This window comes from Chiloscyllium plagiosum, unplaced genomic scaffold (genome assembly GCF_037043375.1).
Source record: "Chiloscyllium plagiosum isolate Xiang-an unplaced genomic scaffold, Cpla_swu_hap1 HiC_scaffold_9, whole genome shotgun sequence".
Classification (NCBI taxonomy): domain Eukaryota; kingdom Metazoa; phylum Chordata; class Chondrichthyes; order Orectolobiformes; family Hemiscylliidae; genus Chiloscyllium; species Chiloscyllium plagiosum.
Window position 1 is genome coordinate 89,248,727 of NW_028270147.1, and position 18,393 is coordinate 89,267,119.

The following is an 18,393-nucleotide window of genomic DNA, read 5'->3' on the forward strand; positions in this document are numbered from 1 at the left end:
TTGGCACCTGCTCCTCGTTTGCTGGGAGACCCCAGGCTGCGGCGGAGGTGTCTCTGGTTCATCCTGATGTGGCTGCCACCAGAGGCCTTCCTCCTTCACTCCCTACTCTCCAGGCTTTAAAGAAAAGTAACTAAGAAATAGAGCAAAGAAAAAAGAAGACGAAGAAAGCCAACAGGAGCAGACAAGCTCCAGGATACCACCTTGACCTGAATTATGAATGAGTTCCTAACTCAGGATTTTATCTCTCTGCCTTTATGCACTTGCTTTCAAAGGTGACCACACCATGTTTAGTTTGGTTCCTCCAAATAGAACTTTACCCAGGACTCGATGTCAATATCAAAACTCCTGAGTGACCTTCAGAGTGTCCGTGTAGTTCCTTTAGCCACCGTGGTATCGTGCCCTCAACTCAAGTTGTTCGAAGTAAGTGAATGTTAAGTATTCTGGCTGCATGACTGGCCCTACCCAGTTTTGACTGGTTCAATGTGATGTATTGGCATGTCAGCTCAGCTCAACTTCAGTATCTGCTATTTTTTATCTTCATCTGATCCTCTGAAGCTTTCATGGGCAGCTCAAGTGAAAGCATTTGAGCTGCTTGACATGATGTTGGGAGACCATCTGAGTCATGCACGCTGGAGCAGAATGGGCAAGCGTATTACTCGAAAGACTTGGAGCTTGATCGGAAGGCTTACTCGTCTTTTATTCATCGGCTGATGCTCAAAGTCTGTTGAAGTCTACACACTTGCTTTGGCAACGCTTGCATGTGTTTTGTTGTCAATGCAGACAACTCGACATTACTCTCAAGGTGTTGCTGGTAATGGTCCTTTCACGAGACTCATTGTGTACCAGCAGAAAATCTAAATACATCCATTATATTCCTTTTATGTTCAGATTGTCAATTTTTCAATAAAACACAATTGTTTTGTCAAACATCGATCTGCCTTAATATGCCCACATATCTCTAAACTGTCACTCGTTAACTAACATCCATTTCTGGATTTTGTGCATGTGGCCAAACTGTTAAATTGGCTTGTCGGTAGCTGATTTACCTTGTGCTCCCTTTTACAATGGAGATGCTACGTTGATGATCCTGTTACCACATTAGCTGTGTCAAAATCCTGATATAAAAACTTCACTATTTACCTTGTTCCCTCAGTAATGCATGGTGTGTGATATCAGGACTAAGTGACCGAACCAGGTTGAGCTCAGTCATGCATATCTTTTTATTTAGTGCCACCATCTTGAACACCTGCAATCTCATTTTGATTGTTATTTATAAACACCAACTCAAAGTACTTAATACCTTCATTCTGCTGCAATGAGTTTCCTCTCTTTTTATCCCAAGTCTCTCATTATTCTGTTACGTTTAAGATGCCTGTAAGAGCCCTTACTTTTGCCTTTTATGTTATCTGCCAGACTTGTCAAATTTCCTTTTACCCTTTTGACCCCTCCTTTTATCACCATTCTCTCTTTGACTTTACACCTCCTGATATTCTTTAGTGTTAGTCTTCGTCTTGTCGTCTGTCTCTCACTTCGCCTTCAATTTAGTTTCAGTCGGCAAAACTATCCTTCAGTGCAGTCCATTGTTTGCATTGTGAGAGTGTATTCGTGCTGAATTTGATCCAGGTCTTCTGAGAAGATTCCCAATTGCTGATCCATTGGCTTATGCTAGCTTTTTTTTGTTTCGGCTTTCTGATCTCACTGCAGTCCCACTTATCCTTATCTTTAAATTTCCAATGTAAGGGTGAGCGTTTCCCAATTGCTTTTGTCTTCCCAGATCGACTATTGGTCCTGTTTTATTTCCCCACAGCTGATTTAACCAATTCTTCCATATTAGATGAGGAAAAGACAATGGAAATTGTGGGGGGAGGGAAGATCAGCAGTGACCAGGGTTGGTATAGATGGAGCAAAACATGGAGATGGAAATGTTACAATTTTTAGTGTGCATTCCAGGCCAACAGTGTGAATAATAGCAATACGTTCTTTAAGTTGTTCTGGACTCATTAATAATTGCTATGTATGGTAAAGATGAAACCTGTACCTAATTTTCAAATTACAGATTTTATTGAATGCAGACTCTTTGAAATCAAGTTTTGCTTCTTCAGAATGTGTTGGATGCTTCTCCGTAGATGGCAGCCGAAGGCCAGATAACATTCCTTGGAATGTGTTTGTGTATGTAACTGGCTGAATAGAGTATTAGATGGTAAGGTCCTGGGGAGTGTTGCTGAACAAAGAGACCTTAGATTGCAGGTTCATAGTTCCTCGAAAGTGGAATCCCAGGTAGATAGGATAGTGAAGAAGGCTTTTGGTATGCTTTCCTTTATTGGTCAGAGTACAGGTGTTGGGAGGTTATGATGCGGCTGTACTGGACATTGGTTCGGCCACTTTTGGAATATCGTGTGCACTTATTTTCCATCCTCAGGTGGCTTGTGACACAGCCAATTGCATTGTATCTCTGCTCCATTGTCCAGCTCCACAGAGCACGCTGGCTTGGTTGCACTCATTGCTATCGGATTACATTCCAGTAAAAGTCTCCCTCCTCATCCCTTCACCATTACTTTTGGAATTTCTCAAGCATGTCTCCTAAAGTTGTCCTCCTCAGCAACTGCAAGTTGTTGCTTAAGAACGTAATCTGCAGACTTGGGTCCAAGCTTCTTCTAACACACAGTATCTGACTGTGTCTTTTTGCTACCTGCGGTATTGATCTGCAGTCGTGTAATGTCTCAAATTTAACATTCTTGTCTTTCCAGCTAATTCCTTTCAAGGTCCTGCCCATTCCAGCTGCACCATTCCTTCAATTGTGTCCTCACTCCCTTCACCCCAATTGCCCTCTCTCTCTTCACTCCAACTTCAGACATCAGTTCAATGCTCTGGTGCTGATCTGGAAGTAGGAATGGAGATGAGCAGGCATGCCAGTTCCCTGGCATAGTTGGGCATGGATTTGCTACCCACCCACAATCAGCATGTACCTTGTTAATTCAATTCAAAGGTCAGTCACGAAGCAACGCCAAGCTGCATTGAGAACACAATTGGGATATAGGGATGGAAGTTGTTCATCAAGTCCCAAGACTCAGCCTCTCCTTCACAATGGTGGTCTAGCTGCTATGGCCATTCATTTTCTTCAGTTTTGTAAAGTGGATGATGGCTGATACCAGCATCCCAGAATGGGATCAGGATGTGGATTTGATCCTGACTTCTAAGTTGAACATCTTCCCCCCCCCCCCCAAATCTCTAGAGTCTGGCGCTCAGTACCTTAAACATATGAAATTCTTCAAACCATCCATGGGGCAACACAGTGGCTCAGTGGTTAGCATTGCTGCCCCTTGGCACCCAGGACCCAGGTTCATTTCTGCCTTGAGGTGACTGTCTGAGTGGAGTTTGCACATTCTCCCTGTCTCTGTGTGGGTATCCTCCAGGTGCTCTGGTTTCCTCCCACAGTCCAAAGTTATGCAGGTTAGGTGGATCACCCATTCTTAATTGCCAATAGTATCCAGGGATATGTAGGCTAGGTGGACTTGCCATGAGAAATGCAGGGTTACAGGGAAAGGGTAGGGTGTTGGGTCTGAGTGGGATGCTCCTCAGAGGGTTGATGTGGACTTGATGGGCTGAATGGCCTGCTACCGCATGACAGAGGAACCTCAATTATCCGTAGGACACACATGGGCACACTCATTCAGTTAATCGGATTCCAGATAATCAAATGCCGGATAACATAGTTTAGACAAGTATCGGGATCTAGTGATCTTGCCGGATAATCCAGTATTTGCATAATTGAATGCCGGATAATTGAGGGTCCTCTGCATACGGATTCTATGATTCCTCTGCAGCACACCAACCAACCCCTTACTTTAATATTCTCTTTAAAAAACAGATTATTTTGCTGTTGTCTCTTAGGCTCAATGTGGTCATTGTCCATGAAGATTTTATCCAGAATTGTAAGCTGTCATTACAATATCGCTAAGTCTACACTGGAGCAGTTGAGTATGCAATACTCTCCATTGCATGTGATATTCTCCAGTTATTAGTTGACATTTTTTGTAGTCCCTGATTAATACTGGATTTTCTTTTTAATATTCTTTCTCTAGTTTGCGATTGTCACCGGCACATGAGCCCAGCAGCTCATTGGTGGTTTTGGAATGGCGCCACACTGAGCCCATCATCGGGGTGAAAATTGTGGACTATCTGATCAGTTTGGAAAGAGTCACCATCACCGATCGCACAGAAACGTCCAAGATTGAGACGGGTGAGTATGGTTTGAATTTGAACAGCGAGTTTGAATTAGGAGATGAACAGATTGTATGTTTAGCCATCAATCCGAGCAGACAAGGATAGAGGGGGTGGGAGTTGTCACATGAACTTGGCCTGTTTTAAAAATGTATTCTTGAGGAATTTCTGAACTACATTTGACTTGTCAGGAAATGTTCAGTTATCAGTCATTAGTAAGTGCATCGGGATGAAGTGGACACTGCAATGTTTATTCCAAAAGTATCCTTACTAGAAATGACAAAGTGGCCTTTGAATTTAAATATGCTTCATAATTCTTTAAGTATTAGATGTAATGTGGACTGTTCTTCCTCAAAATGTACTCTGCCAACAATTTCTCCCATGATGGACACTTGATTTGTTTAGCCTCAAACATGTCAGCTCTCAGTACACTCCAAATTGATTCTGACTCTATCTTCCAGAAATAATGCACTCAGAGTTAGCTTCATCACGAGTTAGATGTAAAGAAAATCAGATTTTGTCAACTTATTTACTAATCTGGATCAAAAATGGCTTAATTGCTGACCCACCTGAGTTTAGGCATATTTGAATTCAGTCCAGAAACACTGGGCAGGGCCAGCATTTATTGTCCATTGATAAATGTCCTGAAGGAGGCAGTGGTGAGCCGCTGCAGTCAGTGTGTTGGCGCACCCACAGTGCTGATAAGCAGAGAGCTCCAGCACCATGAAAGAACACCCTTAATGCTTCAATTCCACATTGCATTCCACTGGACTGCAGTGTGAAGGTGCTGGTGTCTCCATGCTGATGCTTCCCATACATCAGCCAGAGGGGAGAAACATTTTTTTTTGAAAGAACAGTAATACTTGAAAATGAGAATATCAGAACTGCATTTTGGAGGATCCAAAGCGTGCTGGATTAGTGTATCTCAATGCCGAGATGCAGAAAGCCCAACATAAACTAACAAATCCCAATTTGACATGCGGGAACAGGCCCTAAGTAGCAATGCTGGGTGTGGGGGGGAATAATGTTTAAACAACAGAGCCATATTTAAATGAGAATCACATGTGCAGTTCGAGTTCAAAGGTAAAATTAGGCCATAACTGACCTTAACTAAACAGAGATCGAGAGAAAGAGCCAGCCCAGTTTGTGATCCTCACGTTATCCCTGCTGGATCAGGTGGGAAGCAGTGCTGATAGACTCAAATAAGGAGTGAAGGTGAAAATGGTCCAGGCGTCAGATCCATGGGTCTTCTCGTGATATGGAATGGACTTACCAACTGCTGTTAGTCTCATGTGAATTGTACGAGTGTTTCCTGGGCAGTGGAGAGCAGCCACGGAATATTGTGAGAAGCTTGAATTTGTTCGAGGTGATTAACTTCAAAAATCAGAATCGTGATTTTAAACTAAAACAATTGACAGAAAATTACTCAACAGTGCTTCAAAGTTTGTTCAGTGCCAATGCTTCTTCCTGGCGTACTCAGATTGAAGGAACTGCAGGCTCTGTACTGTAACTGAATGCTCCTTGAGACACTTCATCTATAATGCATCAAGAGGTGCTCTGCTTCACTGTGACATTGTTTGCCGATAGCTAGCATTACAATATTGTCTGATGTTGATTAAAACTGATTTTGTTGACTGAGGAATCAGATCTTTGTGTATCTGCTAACATAGTCGATTATTCCTCTGATTATGTGTAGCCTTGATGGGATTGCTGAACTTTTTCCAAATGTGGGAGTTGATAAACATTTGTTTTTCCTGTATATTTAGTATACAGCAGATGTTTTGTCTCTTCCTGTGATTATTGGCCAATGTATTTCTCCGTGCATGCAGGCACACACCTACTTGTGAACAGCCTAGACAAACAGGAATTAATTTACTGATGTATTTAAACCCTTGTTGTGACTCACTGCTTACCTGCGCTGTCATAGCATGGTACACAAACCAAAAAGCTTCCAGATTTGATTGTTGCTTTTGTTAATTTTGAATTGACTTGAATTGAGGAATCACTTCAGTATCATTGAAAAGCAGGAAACTGGAGGGATGAGCATTAAGGCTGAGAGGTAGCAGGATTCCTGTTTCTAACCTCTGTCTCCTGCTTCTTGCCGCATGTATTTAGATGCTTTCTGAGGACAATGCTCCCACAGTTCAATAACCTGGCTGCTTACCTATGTCTTCCTGAGCCATTAAAAATGAGTCATGGAGTGAGAGAATTAAGATCTGATTAAGTACCAGCTTACAATGAACCAAAAAAAAACAGGGAGCACCAAACATTTTGATTAAATTTTGCAAGTCATTACATTGTGAATAGGATGCCTCAGCAAAACTTGGCTGTTTATCTTGTGGGACAGTGATGAGAGTGTGTTGCTGGAAAAGCACAGCAGGTCAAGCAGTGTCCAAGGAGCAGGAAAATGGATGTTTCGGGCCAGAGCCCTTCATCAGGAATCTTGTGCCTATCTTGTGAGCTGTGGGACCATGCATTGTCACTGTTTCAAAAATGGCAAGAAAGATTTTAATGCATATCAAAGGAAAACATCCTCATCACGGAGAGGACTATTGCTGCATCTATTTGCAGTTTTAGTAACACTTGCAGTTTAATAATGCTTGTTATTTCCTTTTGCAAAGCAGTGAAATTCCTCTGGTCCTGTGTTGTTCTCTTGCACACAATGCTCAGTAATTCTTCCAGTGAGTGCTGGATCTCTTTGCCAAGGGACAGGCAGCCAGCAGAAATGAATCAACATGTTGATTTGACCAAGTCTTGTTTTGTCAATCCACACACAACCATTTTGCCTCAGATTTTAAAAATAAAACTGCACTAGTACTTAATAATGCAGTGACCTCGGAGTTTCAGTGCTGTAACAGACTCTGCTAGATTGCAGTTCTTTCAGACATGTCATTGAAAATGAGATTCATCAACAAAAGGAGTACAGCTGTTGCATATGGTTTTGACATTTGGAAAAAAGAATTGAATTTGTTTTTTTTTAAAAGAAAACCAGGGACGAAAGAAGCATTTGAGTTTTAATGGAGGAGCTATAGTGAACATTCAGCTTTCAGAGAGGCCCCTCACTGGTTGAAAGATAGTTATTTCCTTATCTATGTATCCAGTCATCAACTGAGGATGTCACTGCCTGGCCCTGTATTTATTGCCTGTCCCCTTATTGCCCTTGAAGACGTGGTGGTGAGCTGCCTTCCTGAACTGTTGCAGTCCCCATTCTCTCGGTTCAGGAGGGAATTCCAGAATTTTGCCCCGATGACACTGGAGGAATGGTGATACATTTCCAGGTCAAGCTGGTGAGTGGCTCGGAAGGGAACTTGAAGATGGTGGTGTTCCCATGTATCTACTTCTCTTGTCCTTCTTGATGGAAGTGGTCATGGGTTTGGAAGGTGCTGTCTGTAGAACTTTGGCAAATTTGTGCAGTGTATCTTGCGGATCATAGAATTCCTACAATGCAGATAGAGACCATTCGGCTAACTGAGTGTGCACCAACTCTCCAAAACACCATCCCAGACAGACACACACACACACACACGCGATAGGGATGGCTCAAAGAAGCATGCTCACATGATTAAAACAACAGGCTATGACGTACAAAAGAATGAAAGAAAAACAAAATAAAACACTTATCAACAGATGTTTGTAAAAAATCTGGAATGTGGTACAATTACCTGCAAATATTTGGGTGCAGACTGTTGTGTCAGCATCTGGATGGAGAAGACCAATTGCAGTTCGAGCATTGCCCATTCATTAGAATGGGAAGTTGATTGATGGGGAAATATTTAATTGGTGTTGAACCCTTGAAACGGCAAGTGATGGGATGAGGGTTAAGATTCACCTTGTGCATAAAATACTCAAAATGGAGAAGGGCCCAAACTAATAACTCTGTAACATAGCTCACCAAAAAGGTGATGTGAAGATTTCCATTTCCATTTTACTACATGAAAAACCCTTGGTCTCTGTTATTGAGATGTATCTATGTAGAGGGAAGGTTTGAGACTGAAACCGGTGATAGGTCACACCCATGATTTGTTGAATATATCTACTGGTAGGTTGTTGTTGAGATTAATTGTTTGATGCTGTAAATAGCTTGACAGTCTCGACTCAGTGAATAAAAATGAGATGGAAAAGTATGTTTCTTTGTAATGGAATCTTGTCTTTGCTTATCTTCTTCTGATCTGTCACTCCTGTCAACTATTTTAAATTTGTTTTATTCAATTAAAGGATGTGGGGCCCACACGCTGGGCCAGAATTGATTGCCCATTCCTCGTTACCCTTAGTGGTGGTGAGCTGCCACCTTGACCACCACCTAGTCTGTGCCTTGTAGATGGTGGACAGGTTTTATGGAGTCAGGAGATGAGTTAATTGCTGGAGCATTCCTAGCCTGTATTTATATGGCTAGTCCAGTTCAGTTTCTGGTCAGTGGGAACCACCGGGATGTTGATATTGGGTAGCCATTAAATGTCCAGGAATGATGTTTGGTCTCTCTTCACAGAATGACAAGAGGTGTGCACTGTGTAAAAGGTGGCCATTCAGCTCATTGGGCCTACATTGGCTCTTCCAATGAGTCTCATTACCAACTTGTAATCTCCTGCTTTTACCCCATCCCCTTGCACACTATTTCTGACTTAATATTCATCACATGCCCTCTTGAGTGCTTCAGTTGAACTTGGCTCAAGTGAGCTTCCAAGCAATGCAATCCCCACCCTAAACTACTTGCGAAATTAAGGAAATTTTTTCACCTTCTGTTTGCTTGTTTTGCAACCAAGTGTTGCTCAACATGGAGGAGCACTGATTCTTTGACCAAGAAGAGGGTGTTAGGTTGTAATCAGCAGGGGGTTTTCATGGAGTCTGAACTCAAGGTTGAAGACCCCTGGCACAACTCCCTCCCGACTGTCTACCACTGTGCTGCCACCTCTGCTGAGTCTTTCCTGCTGGTGGGGCAGGACATATCCAGGGATGGTGATGATGGTGTTGAGGACATTGTCTGTAACGTATGGTTCTGTCAGGCTATTGTTTGACTAGTCTGTGAGACAGCTCTCCCAGTTTTGGCACTAGCCCCCAGATGTTGGTACGGAGGCTTTTGCTGCATTGACAGGGCTGCACATTTGCCAGACAGTCCGTCCAGTTTCATTCTCTTTTTTCCCCCTTCTGGTCTTTGGCACAACTGAGTGGCTTGCAAGGCCATTTCATGAGGGCAGTTGAGAGTCAACCGCATTGCTGTGGGTCTGAAGTCATATGTAGGCCCGACCAGGTAAGGATGGCAGCTTTCCTTCCCTGAAGTACATTAGCGAGCAATGTCTTTTTTTTATGTTATCTGGTTCTGTTCTGTAAGAATACCAGTGCCTACCCTGTCAGTCTGTCCTACCCGCTTTTGCCTTTCTTTGACTTTATCAACCCCCGCTTTACTTTTTTAAAAGTTTTATTTGTTCTGCACCCCCTCTCTTTCCTTTCTTGTCTATCCCTCTTTCTGTCTTCCATTCATTGTTTTCTTCCTGTTCCCCACTTTTTCCTGCCCTCTATTTTCATTGCTCTCTGCCACTCCACTTTTTACTGTCCTGGTCTTCATTCCTTGAACTTTTTCACATTCTTCTCCTTTCATTTCCTCCTTTTGCTATGCCCATTTTTTTCATTCACCTTTGCCTATCATTCCTTCCATTGCCCACCTCCTGCCATTTCCCTCATTCTTTCTTCTGCTGTTCTTGCTACCTTTGGTTCACAAGTGTTCAGTGATGCCATGGGACGTAAAACATGAGACAGTGGTTATTTAGAAGAACTGGAATCACCCACTTTAAAGACACGAATCACTCAAAACATAACTCAACAGGTAAAAAGGTCATTTTTTTTTTGTCACAAAATGTATCAAAGCTGTAATTGCATCATGTTGAAACTGAACTCTTTATTCACTCCATTTTCCAGTTGTACTGATATTGCAAGAACAAAAAAAAACAGAAACAAAAGTTGTTGGCAATGCTCAGCAGGTCTGACAGCATCCATGAAGAGAAATCAGAGTTAACATTTCAGGTCCGATGACCTTTCCTGAGAAGTCACAGAAATGTTAACTGTGTCTTCGCTTCATAGATGCTGCCAGACCTGCTGAGTTCTTTCGGCAACTTCTGTTTTTGCTTCTGATTCACAGCATCCACAATTCTTTCGGTTTATATATAAAAAAAAACAGATTGTGTATTAAATGCACAAATATCTTCAATGGTAATCACTTTAGGGATACTTTGGGCCCGTTGCGAAATTGAGCTTCTGACATGGAAGATTCTGGAATAAATTATAACGAGCATTGATTTATGTTTTAATGAGTAATTGGACATTTCTTAAGTGAGATTTTTAATTATTTCAAAATTGGTCATTAAAGAATTCCCCAAAGTGAATGCAGAGTGATTTTTGCTATCCCATGGTTCACTACTGTAATATTTATAACTCATTTTGAAACAAGGGTGGGTGTTTCAGCATAGCATTTGCTTCAAAAGCCTGGTTTGAGTCCAATGCACATTGATGCATTGCCTCACATCAAATTAATCTGGATTGTCTTAACCTATTTTGTTATGTGTATGACTCACGCCACAAGAGAATTCATTTCTACAGGGCTCGAAAGTAGGCAGTCAAGAAAAGGCAGAAACAGCATTTCACAGAATATTATACTGGGACAGGTACAGTGAACCCAGAATGTTACTTCAAAGTAAAGTCAGAATGTGAGAACATGGACCTGAATTTAAAATTAAATTTCATACATTTAAAGGTTTATGATTTCTCGATACTGATAAATATTTGCTTCGTAGTTGAGGCAAAAGCATTTGGATACTGCCATGGGCAGGTTAGATCAACAATTTGTTCACATGCTAATTGATAAGCTTTGGTCCACTCTTCCTTTTCTCACTCTAATATATTAAAAAATCTCTTAGTTGGGACTTGGTTGACTGTTTCACTCAGGGCAGTAAAGATAGCCAGCATGGGAAATGAATATGTTACCATCGTGCAATCAGCGAGAGTTCTGAATAAAAACTGACAGAACCGAGGATGCTGTCAATCAGAGACAAAAATAGAAATTGCTGGAAAAGTTCAGCAAGTCTGGCAGCATCTGTGCTGAGAAATCAGAGTTAATGTTTCGGGTCCAGTGACCCTTCCTCAGAATTGCTCAGAAAAGCTCAGCAGGAATGAGCAATTCTGAGGAAGGGTGACTGGACCCAAAACATTAACTCTAGTTTCTCGGCACAGATGCGCCCTGATCTGCTGAGCTTTTCCAGCAATTCTGAGCAGGGGTCACTGGACCCAAAATATTTACTCTGTTTTCTCTGCACATTTGCTGCCAGACCTGCTGAGCTTTTCCAGCAATTCCAAGTAAGGGTCACTGGACACGAAACATTAACTCTGATTTCTCTGCACATTTGCTGTCAAGACCTGCTGAGCTTTCCAGCAATTTCTGTTTTTGGCTCCTATTCTGAGTTGTGACTCAATGTCATGGCAAAATAGAAGGTCTTTCACTTTAATATACCATAATTCGGAGCCATTTGGATTTCCAAAATAAGAAAGTATTGCATTCCTCCACATTTACCTTTTCTCAGCATTGCCTTTGTAAATTCAAGCCTCATGTAAAGTTCCAACATTTGGAAATCCAGGTTATGGTGCTCAACCTCTTGAGCATTTTGGAATGTAATAAAATCATACCTGATACCTTTATGGAGACACATAGGGGATCAAATTCAAAACAATGGAATTGATTTCAATCCTTCCATTTTGAATTTGTTGTCAGAATATTCAAAATATAGTGTTCACATGGATCTGTGCAAGGGCATTAAGAATATGATGTTCACATTGGGTCTGTGTAAGGACAATTAACCTCTGGTGATCTGAGAGAATTGAATAAGGATCGAGATTCCTTATCTGAGGAAAGTTGCTCTTGCTATCAAGGGAGTGAAGTGAAAGTTTACCAGACAGATTCCAGGATGTTGGGACTGACATATAAGGACAGGTTGTATTAGTTCAGATTATATTCACAAGAATTCTGAACATCTCATAGAAACCCATAATATTCTAACAGGACCAAACAGGGTGGATGCAGGAAGGATGGTCCTGATTGCGGGGGAGTCCAGAACCAGCGGTCACAGTGTGAGGATACAGATTTAGAAATGAGATGATGTGAATCTCTTTACCCAGAGATTGGTGACCCTGTGAAACTCACTACCCCTAAAAGCAGTCAAGCCAAAACATTATATGATTTTTAAGAAGGTGTTAGGTGTAGCAGTTGGGGCTAAAGCTCTCAAAGGATATGGGAGAAAAGTGGGAACAGGTTTTTGCGTTGGATGATCAGCCATGATCATCATAAAGAGATGGAGCAAGCTTAAAGGGCTGAATTGCCTACTTGTAACATTTTTCTATGTTTCAATGAAAGAGTAAAGCATGAATCAGCAAAATAAGACAAGTTTACCTGCAACATACAATCACCAGTGAATAATGGTGTACCTCTTCTGTCGGGAGTATAAGAATAGGGAAGTCTTACTGCAGTTGGTGAAGGCACATTTGGAGTGCTCTCAGAAGTTTGCTCCCCCTTTTTTTAAGGAAATATTTCATTGAAGGTAATTCAGAGAAAGTTCACTAGGATAATCCCTAGTACGGAGGGATTGTCTTATGAGTAAAGGTTAAACAGGTTTGGAGTCTACTCACTAGACTTTAGAAGAATGAGAGATGATCTCATTGAAACGTATGGGATTCTTAAGAAGCTTGACTGGATAAATACACAGGACAGTCTAGGACTGGTGGGAAGTAGTCTCAGAATAAAGATTGAGATGAGGAGGAATTTATTCTATAAGAGGGTTACGAGTCTTTGGAACTCCTTGCCACAGAGAGCTGTGGGGGCAGTGCCATTATGTACAATTAAGGCTGAGATAGATTCGTGATCCATTGAGGAATCAAGGGTTGCAGGGAAAGGACAGGCACATGGACATGAAGGATGTTGGATCAGCTGTGATCCTATTGAATGGCAGAGTAGACTAGAGGGACCAAATGGCCTACTCCTGTTCACATTCCTGTGGTCTTATAGGACTGCCAAATGCAAGAATAACAGGAAGAATGCTTCAAATTAAATCTTATTTACCTGTGATGGATTGAATTTGAGGTTTCAGAGGTGAAAGGCCACTCCCTCTGTCTGTACTTCCTGGTTGAATATAGAGTTTATCTTTCTACAATTGTCAGTGCTCTTGCTGATTTAATTCATTAAGCTACCCCCTCCTGATAATTACTGCTAATGACATTGAGTGCAGAGACGGTCCAAACATGTCCTAAAGTATTCATGCTGCAAACAGTTTCTGATCTGGGGATGAATCAATCTTGCCACACCACTCTGAGAGCTCACCATAGGACGTGTGACTTTCCTGCCTGACTCCTTAATTAATCTACATTAGTTATTCTCAGCCTCTGTTGTTTAATGAGCACAAGTACATATTCCTTTCATTAGCAGTTAATTATACCAATCGCCTCACTGTTGGGCTCATTTATCTTTTAATAATAATAATTTCAGATGTCCTGTTAATTAATTGAAATAAGTCTGAGACAAGACAATTAATTAAATGTTCCAGCAATGATGGTTTATGCTAAAAAGAATGGGTTGGTGCTGGGGCGATGTTAAAAAGGTAACATTATAGCCAGTGCTGGGGAATCATACAGATTCTTTGTTTATGTTACAATATAAAGTCCAAAACATTAAGACTCCGTTGGACTTGACAAGGGTAGAACACTATGGGGCACAGCATTTTTGTTGCCCCGTGATTTCTTATCCCATATTGATTGATTGATTGATTTTGTTTTACTGTCACTTGTATCTAAGTACAGTGAAAAGCTTTATCTATGAGCAATCCAAGCAGGTCATAGCAAGCAAGGATGTACAGATCAAAAAGACTTAGACAAAAGTATACAAGTTACATTGCACAGGCTGCGCATTAGGGTGAGATCAACGTTAGCAAGATCAGCATTATTTCAGGCTAGAGAGTCCATTCATCAGCCTAATAACAGCCGGGAAGAAGCTGTTCCTGAACCTGCTGGTCTATGTGTTCAGGCTTCTGTACCTTCTGCATGACAAAAGTGTTTGTGGGAGATCATTAGTTGGGTGCAATGGGTCTTTGATTATGTTGGCAGCCTTTCCACACCAATGAGCCAAGTAAATGGAATCCATGGATGGGAGGTTGGCTTCCGTGATGTGGGCTGTGCACACCACCTTCTGTAGTTTCTTACAGTCCTGGGCAGAGCAGTTGCCAAACCAGGCCATCATGCACCCGGACAATGACACCAATGTTGTCATTGGTGCATCTGTAGAAGTTGGTGAGAGTCCTTATGGGCATTCCAAATATCCTGAGCTGGCTAAGAAAGAAGAGGCAGTGTTACACCTTCTTGACCCTCGCATCTACATGGGAGGTCCAAGACAGATTGTCGGTTATCATCACTCCGAGGAGCTTGACGCTCTCCACCCTGTCGACCTCAGTTCCGTTGATCCACATCAGTATCTCAGTAGTTCTCTCTGTACTTTTCTCTTTTCAGTTTTCTCCCCCATTCGCCAAATGGGGGCCAGGGTTCACATGAGCTTTGACAATCAGGCTCAATGCTTAATTGTTACATTGTGAAAGACACAAGAAAAGAGCTGAATCTGCCTTGTTACACACAGATAACAACAGAGCAAAATATAATGAAACCATGACTGATAAAACCCTAATTCATCCCCAGTCTAGTGAATTCTTCATCTGTATCCTAATTAATGCCAGTGAAGTCTCCATCATTCAGGATCACATCCAGAACCCTGTCAGACTTAATAAAGCTTGATAAATCTAGCCATTGGGTGAGTTGTAAAGAATTTGGTTTATTGAAAGAAATGTGCCTATCATATCACCTTCTACTTTTTAACCAGTGAAGAATCAAAGCTGAAAGTTGATTCCATTATCTGAACTGAAAATCGAGCAATTACATATTGTTTTGCCAATCCTTCCCTTCCAGGTACTGCACTGGAAATGTGTTGTTCATAATGGAAACGAGTAATCTGTAAAATAAATATATCATCACAGGAACAAAGATCTTACTACAGAAGCCTTGGTGAGACAATACCTGAAGTATTCTGTGCATCTTTGGTCTCCTAACCCGAGAAGAGGTATACTTGCCATAGAGGGAGTGCAGCAAGTGTACTTCAGACTGATCCCTGGGATTGCAAGATTATCACATGAGGAGAGATTGGGTTGACTAAACCTGTGTTCAGTCGAGTTAAGACTGAAAGGGGATTTTATTGAAACATTTGAAATTCTGACAGGATGGAACAGACTGGAGTCAGGGATGATGTTTCTTTCTCTGGGGTGTCTAGAACCAGGAATCATGGTCTCGGGATCTAGGATAGACCTCCATATGACTTAGATGAGGAGAAATTTATTCGCTCTTCACAATGGTGAAGTAGTAGCATTCAGTGCCACAGAAGGCTGTGGAGGCCAAGTCATTGATTACGTTTGAAAAAGTAACAGATTTCTAAACACTGAAGAAAGGGTATGGGGAGAGAGCAGGATTATGGCATTAACTGAGAGCATCAGCCATTTTCTGCGTTTCTATGTTGCAAATGCAATACAGCACCTGTTTAGGAAGGGGTATGTGCAGCTCAGTTTCAGCTCACTCCAGTTATGTACTTGTGGCCCAGTTCAAACGTTTGCTTGTTGCTGAGTCACCACTCCTCACTGGGCACAGTGGCTCAGTTATTATTACAACTGCCTCACAGAACCATGGACCCAGGTTCAATTCCAGTCTTCATTGACTGTGTGGAGGTTTGCAAATTCTCTCCATGTCTGCATGGGTTTCCTCCAGGTGCTCCAGTTACCTCTCACAATCCAAAGATGTACAGGTTAAGTAGACTGGCTATGCTAAATTTCCTATAGCTCATTCCTGTTGAAGGGCTCTTGCCTGAAACATCAAATATCCTGCTCCTCAGATGCTGCCTGACCTGCTGTGTTTTTCCAGCACCCCACCCTTGACACTAAATTTCCCACAGTGTCCAGGGATGTGCAGGCTAGGTGGATTAGCCATGGGAAATGCACGGACACAGGGATGGGGTGGGTCTGGGTGAGATTCTCCTCCGAGGGTCAGTGTGGACTCAATGTGCCGAAAGGCCTGCTTTCACATTATGATTCCCACAAATTAATGCATGTCCTCATTCATGTGTTAGTCTCATTCTAAACCATACCTATATCACCTTTCCAGGAGTGGGCAATCAAATTCGCACAAGACATTTCCGTTCACAAGGCTATCAAATTTATTTTTAGAACACTTGCAATTATAAATCAGCAAATGGGCATGTACTCAGCAGTACAAAAGGAATCAATTGAAATAGACTCTTTGTATCTGGATGGCTTAGGATAGTGACTTGTGGTGGGGCTTCCCTCCATGCACCAACCTGAGTTGGAAACATATCGCCATTCCTTCACTGTCACTGGGTCAAAATCCTGGAACAGCCCCTTAACAAATCAGACGGTGTCCCCAAACTGCATGGACTGCAGCCATTCAAGAAGGCAGCTCTACACCACCTTCTCAAGTGGGACCAGAATTGGGGAATAAATGCTGGCCTAGCCAGTGATGCCCATGTCCCATGCAATATTTTTAAAACAACACAGATACCTTTTGAACCCTTTAGAAAGAATTCAGAGCTGAGAGTGAGTTGGCCGACTGGGTATCTTTTGAACTCCATTTCGGTCAAGTTTGTTTGTCTCCGAGCATGACTCTCCCCAGTACAGTCTGTTATAATTTAATACAAAACAAATAACTGCGGATGCTGGAGATCTGAAACAAAAAACAGAAATTACTCGAGAACTTCACCAGGTCTAGTAGCATCTGTGGGAAGAAAGCAGAGTTGACATTTTGAGCCCAGTGACTCTTGGTAATAATTTAATCTAACTGGTGGTCCAATACCAGTAGGGCTGGATGTAGGGCATTTCATGTGAAAAGTACTCCATGTGCTGTTTAGTGCTGCAGTTGGCACTCCAGTGTGTGCCGTTGGTAATATGCTGGGCAGAGGAGACCAGTGTACTGTGTGTTATTTGACAGTGTGGTACAGACTGTTTGCATTATGTTGGACTGCATTGGCACTGTGCTGTGAACAGTTGGGATGGCACTGGGTTTAGCAAACTGCTGCACTTAGTGTTTGGACTGTTCTCAAATTTGGCAGCATACTAGGCATGGTTGACACTCTTGGGTTTAGGATAGTGCAACAGCTTGTGGTGCTTTCTTTCCAATGTGGTGCTGGCTGCTGTTGACTGTCCTTGGACTAACTGACAATGCACTTGGGAATTATTGTGGCGGTTCCACATATGGACTGTGCTTCACTCCCTGCATGACAGGCCAGATTGTTATCTGCTGTTCAGTACAACTCTCTGTACTGAACATGCTTGCCTCCTGAATGAGATAAAATGTAAAAGCTAGAAACTTAACTAAAAGCTGAAAATGCTGCGCCACTGGTTAGTCAATATTTCTGAAGGGAAAATAGGAAGTTTAAAGATAAGTTTTGATAAAGAATTTTCACCTGAAACATAAACCTAAGTTTACTCCTTTCACGTGTTGACGGACTTACAGTTTCATGTTTTTATTGCAGGTCTCACAGCACACTCTAGTGAACTAATTCCTCTATTGCATCTGGAAATCCCATATTAGTGTGGTCTGATAATGGAGCTGTTTTAGATTGCAATACATAGACTATATCCTGTAGCACAAACTTGTGCCCGAGTGTTCAAGTTGTTGAGTTTTGTGGTAAAGTAGCATCTCCACTGGATGCTGTCCACTTGGTCAGCAGTTACCAAGTTAAATGAATTGTTTGGATCTGCCTTAAGATACAATAGAACCTATTCTCGGAGATGTTCAAGGAGATATCACCGAAGTTGACAGTGCAACGTTGATTTCTGTGTAACTCCAAATCAGTAGCCTGGAGCCATTAAAAACCTTCTGCCTTCCTGCAACTCAGTTCAGGTCAGCCAGTACAATATGCATGAAATGTCACTGCACAATAGTCACGCTGTTTACTTGAACATTAGGACAGAGTATGGATAGAGTCCTACTTTATCACATTCAACCTGCCGGCATTAGAGAGCAGGTCCTCGCTTAAACATCAGAATTGTAAGAATTGGGAGAAAATGGCCTGGTTGCTGTGATTGGAATGGCTGAAGT

The 18,393-nt window shown here is 42.0% G+C and overlaps 1 protein-coding gene across 1 annotated transcript in view; it reads left to right on the forward strand.

The window, feature by feature from the left end:
* astn1 (astrotactin 1) overlaps nucleotides 1-18,393 on the forward strand; it is a 2,207,527-nt gene that overhangs the window by 2,073,988 nt on the left and 115,146 nt on the right. Inside the window, exon 19 of the mRNA XM_043700015.2 lies at nucleotides 4,083-4,240. Within this exon, the coding sequence (XP_043555950.2) occupies nucleotides 4,083-4,240 (158 nt within the window). The remainder of the gene's footprint in view (nucleotides 1-4,082; nucleotides 4,241-18,393) is intronic.